The sequence below is a fragment of the Bubalus kerabau genome, chromosome 4, assembly GCF_029407905.1.
Source record: "Bubalus kerabau isolate K-KA32 ecotype Philippines breed swamp buffalo chromosome 4, PCC_UOA_SB_1v2, whole genome shotgun sequence".
NCBI classification, from domain to species: domain Eukaryota; kingdom Metazoa; phylum Chordata; class Mammalia; order Artiodactyla; family Bovidae; genus Bubalus; species Bubalus kerabau.
In genome coordinates this window covers 111,875,377-111,882,547 of record NC_073627.1, presented here as the reverse complement: position 1 = coordinate 111,882,547, position 7,171 = coordinate 111,875,377, and the positions used below count along the sequence as shown (strand labels likewise).

Genomic DNA, 7,171 nt, shown 5'->3' with positions numbered 1-7,171 from the left:
GAGTGCCAGGATGCCATCTGTAGCCTATATGCCCTGAGAATAACTTTGGAGGCCACAAAGTGTATGCCACTCTTGAAGCCTGCTTCTCAGGTCAAAACTCCAGGACAGATAGAAGCTACATCACAGAAAGACTAGGGTGAGGGGTTACTTCAATCTGCTCTCTGTGGCCATGCTCTGCCAAGAACCATCTCTATGATAATCACAGTCCTGTGGGACCCAGGAATGTAAGACCCCCTGGCCATCCAGGCAATCAAGGGGCATCCCCTGCTAGGCAGAAGCTGCAGAGTAAGGACTGGATGGGAAAACCAGGATACCAAACATGTGTAAAGCTCCCCTCTGGGAGGCACTGGCACTCTGCAGCATGGCAAAGGGAGAGCCTGAAGATAGTACTCCTCTCCCAGACTTCTGCAAAGTATTCAGACAGCCCCAGATGAGTGATTAATTGGAAGCCTGTCCCTCAGGCTGCAGACATGATTTTTAATAGGCCCACACTCTTCACAAAGACTGAGCTCCTGGGTCCACTGCCTCTTGCTGTGCCCTGGAGATGGTAGCTATTTAAGAACTTTTTCTCCATTCACTACTGTTCCATGGGACCCGTTGGCATAAGCCCCATGTTTACCAGAACCAGGGAGTATAGAGGTGCCCACTGGCAGCAGCCACAAAAATCAGAACACAGATTCTTCTGGTGACACTGACTGTTCTAGTCCCAAGGGCCCAGAACACAAGCTCCCCTGGCCTCCAGAGCTAGGTAGTCCAGAGGTGTCCTCAGGGCAGTAGCCAGCAAAACCAGGGCATCAGATGTGAACCCTCTTGTCCAGGAGATACTCGTGCTCTAGGACACGGGCATGAAAACCACTTGCCCGTCTCTGTCCCCGCCAACTAACTCCTACATGTGTATGTCAGAGTAGATGCCTTTTCTCAGGCAGACTGATGCTTCAGTTTAAGCCGGTGAGCCTCCTTCAATTTATGTCTGGGTGTGATCTGTTGTTTCTGAGCTGGGGCCTGGGTAGGTGAGTCTGAGCAGACTAGCCTCTGAAGAATCACTTCTCAGATCACTACAGTTTGGGTCTTAGGACACAAGCCTCACTAGTTATCCAAATCAGATGGGGGCTTCTCTTCCAGGTGCAGGTCTTAAAAGTTGGAGTGCCTGATGTGGGGTTCAAACTCCTCACTTCTCATCAAGAAGCTCTGGGCTTTCAGTTCTCTTCCAATTTGGGACCCACTGGGGGTGGGGGTTATGGTGAGTTTGTTCCAGCCTCTCCTACCTGCTTGCTTGATGTGTGGCTGTCACTCAGCCAGTGATGAGGAATTTTCTATTATGTAACTGTAGACACAATATGTCTGGGGCAAAAGGTAAGTTCAGGATCTTCAGGATGGCGTTTGACATCTTGAACTGGAATCACCACCCTGAACTAAGATTCTTGACAGTGGAATCATATGCAGGCTGTATTTTTTATTCTTCAAAATATACATTGTGTTTTGCCAGTGATATGTATTAGTGGCTTAGGGATGATACTTTAGATGAGGGCAGCGTGGGGGGAGATACACAGAAGTCTTGAAGGCTGTGACAACTGGATTTTTATGAGTGTGATGAAAGCCTACCAAGTCTTTCCTCTGAAAACACTGTCAGCAAACCACAGGGTGACTCTCTGGATCATGGCAGAGACGCCTCCTTGTCTCCACTAGTCACCCTCTCCCTCTTGAGTAACACAGTGGCTGAAATTTAACTAAGTACACAACCATATAGGTAAACATACCATATTCAAGGCTCTCTTGCAGGCCATCTAAGGTTTCAACCTAAAAATATTTATACTTACCTTGTAACTGGTTTCTTTAGATGATTTAAATACCTTTTTTTTCTGGTGTTTATGGCTTTATTTAGACTAAGATCGCCTTGCAGCAAGACAAGGGACTAAATTTTCTATCTTTTTGAACATAGACTGACAAACAGTATTCTGTAAATGGTAGGCATTCAATAGACTTTTTAGCAAATCTGAAAACCAAAATGACTCTTACAAAGATTCAAAGTATATAAAAAACAGTGCTCATTTAAAAAGACATACACTAAAAGAACATGAAAATATGCATTTATTACCAACAAAGGAGCATTTCCCACCCACAAAGAGTTTTTTTCCAGTTACACCTGCAGATACATAGTAGCAGGACAAAATTACACTTTTTTTTTTCGGTGGTGCTGCACAGCTTGCAGGATCTTAGTTCCCAGACCAGGGACTGAACCTGGGCCCTTGGCAGTGAAAGCACGAAGTCCTAACCACTGGACCACCAGGAATTCCCCCAAATTACATTTTTTTAGATACTAAAGATTCATACACCAAAGAAAATAAACACATTTCCAAAAGACAATTACAAAGCAGCAAGAAATCTTTCCTTTTAATGCTAAAAACCTTAGGCAAATCAATTAAGATTTTGTCATTACAAATAATTGCTTGTCACCTTTTAGGGTTTTAAATATTTTATTCATCAAATAAGACTATTATATGAAGTTTTTACAATTTGTAATTAAAATCAACTTTTTCAGAAAATATGTGACGTTTCAGGTGGCTGAGTTATTGTGCAGGACTTAATGTTAAAATACATAATTTATTCGCAGCTCAACTTTCAGTGTAAAACCAAGTATTTGTCCACCAGAGATACAAATGCTTATAAACAAGGTTTGGAATAATTCTTGGCATATGCAAACTGAAATAATCTTCAAACTTTTTTCACAATGATGATCAGTTTTTAGAAATAAGATGACTGGCACTTAGACAATAAATGAACTACACCAAGCACATGTTAGTAAAGATACTTTGATGGAAAACAAAGTATTTAACAACAAAACATTTGGTAAAACATTCATTTACTAACATGTTACCAACATTTTCAATATTTACATGAGTTGTTTGCACTAGTAAAAATGTTATTTCAAAATAGTTTCATAGTACATGCATTAGACTTAGTTTAAGAGGGGAAGGTTCTTTTAAAATTTTTATAAAGAAAAAAATAGCTTTTTAGAGAGAAAATGTCCAAATAAGAGGATGTAGACTTTGACTTAAGATTTCAGTAGCTATTTAAGAACATACAAAACCCAAAATGAATGCAATTCTTCAATTTAGTCAAGCTACCAAGTCAAAAAAATAATTGTCATTACCTCTACAGATCCAATACACTGTTCAAAGATACGTCCTTGATCCAGTTCTTTATTTTTACAAGATTTTAAAGAATAGAATGTTTTGGCACTGTTAATTAGTATAACTCAGAGATAAACAAATGATTTTCTAATCTGATTCTTCCATGCTGCAAGAACAGTTTAGATTTTCTAAGATACTGGGGTAGGATCAACACTGTAAATTAAAAGGACCTACACAAGCTTAAGGTCTAAAAATATTATGGTTTTAAACAAATCAATGCTTTTGCTCACTCTACATAACACTGAGAAATTTCAAATATAAACTGTAGAAACCAGTATAAGAAATGTTAAGAAAAATTTTACTAAAAATAATTATAAAAATGTTTTAGAAATTTAAGATGTAAAAATTGACTTTAAATTAAAAAAAGAAAACAGAAACGATTAAGCCCGAAAAGACCCACCCACATTTTATAGGGTTATTCTTTAAAAATTCTTGCCACTTTCTTCTCTGTCAATCTTTTGGTTGCATTTTGCATCATCTAGTGGCCATCTTGTGGCATTTCAAAGAAGTCCTGCTCCCAGTACTTTCCCCTCCTTTGAGATACCAATACAACTACAGTATCAAGTTTCATGAAACTTTTTTTAAAAGGTTCCTAAAATCCCATTTCCTAGTGGAGATAAGGTAAGCTTTTTAATCGGAAGAAATGAATAGATTTGTCATAAATTACTACATTAGACATTTCCATATCAAATTTTAAAAATTAAATATAACACTGGGAGAAACTCAGACTTTAGCTGTAGAGTCATCTTTAGACTCTAAGAGTAGTTAAAATTACTTTGCAAGTAAAGCTCAGGGTTCCCATGTCAACGAAACTTCTTGTAACCAATAATCCCTTCCACTGTAGTTCTCATTTGAGTAGCCAATACTGTAAAAGTGGGGACCCAGTCACTTATGGTCAGAGTGCTAAGGACACAAGATTTAAATTTTACTACCAGATGATGTTCCACAGAAAGAAGTTATTATGGTCTCTCTTCATCAACCTATTTGTATCTAATAGCAGGTTTCAAAAATAACTGATCCTTTAGTCTTAATGAATCTAACTTTTATTCAGTTGAGCCACACTTACATATAGGATTTAACAGAAAAGTCTCCAAGTTCTTGCCCTTCACTTTCATTGAGAAGGCTGAGTGAATGTAATACGGCGCCGCCGCCTTTGGAAAGCCTTTAAATTCCATCTGTTTGGTTCCAGCATATGAGGACCATTGTAGACAAACAATACTGTCATCTTTTCAGAATAAGGGAGATTTTGAAGGAGCTGTGAAGTGTTAAAACAAACTGTCATAGAATGCTATATATTAAGCACAACTTTCTGAACTTGCACGTGTAGAGTCAAATACATTTTATTTGTAAAATTAATGAAACTCTTAATGAAGTTCTCAACTCAACATACACTCTGCCAGATAGCGATTTTTACTTGAATTACCACATCTGAAACCTGGCCTAAGGACTCGTCAACATATCTTGGGAGCCCTCTATATTCACAGGCCAATGGGATCACACTGCTTCCTGGGTTGACCGTGGAAAAGTATATCCTCCAGAACTTTCCTAGGATAATTTCACTCTTTTATCCACAAAACACCTTTCAAGCAACTTCTATAGTCAGGTACTGTAATAGATTGATAGCCTGAAAAGTGTATTAACAGGGTGGTTGGATTTATAAGCCAACAACAATAGGGTATTAACAGATCTAGCTATTCCACAGAGTATCTGCTAGAAAAAGAAGAGATTATACTATTTGATAAAAACTGAATTTAAGATAGGATCTCCAATGAAATTTCTTTTAAAAAATCTAATAAAAACATCTTTGATTGCTATACAGCAGTTTCATAATTGACCCATAGCACAAGAGGTAACAAAAGAAAATTTCCCATTGTAATGGTTCTGTAAAGGTAAGTCTGTTTTTTATGTGAAGAGAAGATTTTGAGGATACTTAGGATTTCCTCTGGGCCAGGACAGAGCAAAACAGGCCTTTCTGAGGAAATGAGGTGGAGCAGTGCCTTCTGTCATTTTTCAGTGCTAAGAGAGGAAGTTCCCTAGAGGAAGAATAAATGCCAAAAAAGCAGAGGAACTCTCAGCTCTAGAACATAATGCTATGCCTACTACTTTCTTCCTCTAATGATAAGGTTTCTGATTAAGTATGTTATTGGAACTTGTCCCCCTTTACTATAATCTATTTTGGGACTGTTTCTGCTCATATTTACACATACTGGGCCAAAATCTACATGTTTTAGCCATAAGGGACTTCCAAGTATGTGAATATTTTTAGATTACTTATTACCTACCTTTGGTGTAATAAAGAAGTACTGAGATGTGTTTTCTTTACAAGCAGTATTTACAACCATTTCAAACACTCTTCGTTCATTGATTGGGTCCATTCCCTAAAGAAAGACAATAATAATGATTAGATTTAAATCTATTACAAGATAGAGTGAAACCCAATAAAAGAATAAGCAATACCTGATTGATTTCATCAACTACTCGGAACGGACATCTGTTAAGCTCCTGAAGTGCCATCAAGTATAACATAGTAGAAACACTTCTTTCACCTCCACTTTGATGATGAGGAGTTAATTCATGCAGTTCAGTACTACTGCGAAATTTAACTCTAATTCGAATTCCATATTTATCATAATCTTCCTACAAAACATTTAAAAAGTTGATGAAAGGTGAAGAGTTTTCTCTGGCAATTTTATACTGTTTTTTGAAAATAAATTTAAGTTCTTTACTCTTGTAATTGACTTATTCATGATATCAGTTTTATCTAAATAGATCTTTGGAGACCTCTAGAGCTTGTAGAGAGCAAGTGGTTCTAATATTGTTTCAGTTTATTTATAAAATAGTCAATAAAAAGCACCTGCTTTATAGAATGGTTCTGAAGATTAAAGAAGGTAAACCTAGAAATGCTTGGCACAGTTTCTGGCACAAAGGAAATATATTATAAATTACATGTTATTACAATACATTTCTTCCTTCTAGCAAGCCCAGACTATGTAGATGACAATTCTCTTGGCAGGTCTAATAGCTTACTAAAACTTACAGTTACATGATGTTTGCTACCTTATGTTTCATAATAAACAGATACAGGAGTAATGGGACAAAATTCCTAAGGAGAAATAAAGGCACTACCTTGCCTTACATTTCTTCCTCCTTAAAGGAGATGCTTTATTAGGGAAAAATTTCAACATTTACAAAATTAGAACTCCCAAATAAGCTCAATCAACTAGTCTCAACTGTGATCCATACATGACCTATCTTGCTTCATCTATAGCTCCACCCACTCATTTTGAAGGACATCCTAGTTCATCTCTTCATATATTTCTTAATGGAAATCTTATTTTACCCACAATTGCAATGCATGAAACGTATATAGTTCAAGAAATCAGTACCAAAATTTTTAAGTATTTTTGTTCTTGTGAACTCATATTCTTGATCAAAAGGAAATCATTGATACTATTCTATATTTCAGTTATGTTTGCCAATTTGTATATGACACTCTTCAAACTTGAGGAGTGATTTCAAAAAGCAATGCACTTGTGCATCACAACTGAATAACCATTATTACTTAGGCTGGATATGAAAAGAGTCTGTAAGCTATTAGTCGTTAATCTCAGACGTCACCAAGAAGAACATCTTCAAAACAACAAGTGACCCTGATGGAATCCTATATATGGTCTCTTCTTTCCTTTGGACATTTTTTTTTTAATAAGAAAATTTTTCAGATATAACTTTAGAGTATATAAACGATTTACATATACTTTTAGCATATAATTAAAATTCTTGTCACGAAACATATCGAATGCAATTTTACCTCATTTTCTGTATGGAGGTCAACTTCACCAGCACACTGCATAGAACTAAAAAAATAGCTAAATTTTTCGTTAATTTTTTCTACCAGCTCTTTTAAAGGATTAAGCCACCTTTCTTTCACCTGTAAGTAAAAGCAATATAAAAATACAATGTAAAAGAAGTGTTATTACATT

At 36.6% G+C, this 7,171-nt stretch overlaps 1 protein-coding gene across 2 annotated transcripts in view; it reads right to left on the bottom strand.

Moving 5' to 3' along the window:
- Window positions 1-3,046: 3,046 nt before the first annotated feature.
- The window catches only part of SMC5 (structural maintenance of chromosomes 5), a 99,954-nt gene continuing 95,829 nt past the window's right edge, over window positions 3,047-7,171 (bottom strand). For both annotated transcript variants that reach the window (XM_055578288.1, XM_055578289.1), the window contains 4 exons: window positions 7,000-7,119; window positions 5,649-5,828; window positions 5,474-5,569; window positions 3,047-4,446 (listed from right to left, as the gene is read on the bottom strand). In XM_055578288.1, the coding sequence (XP_055434263.1) occupies window positions 4,303-4,446; window positions 5,474-5,569; window positions 5,649-5,828; window positions 7,000-7,119 (540 nt within the window). In that variant the 3' untranslated portion in view covers window positions 3,047-4,302. The remainder of the gene's footprint in view (window positions 4,447-5,473; window positions 5,570-5,648; window positions 5,829-6,999; window positions 7,120-7,171) is intronic.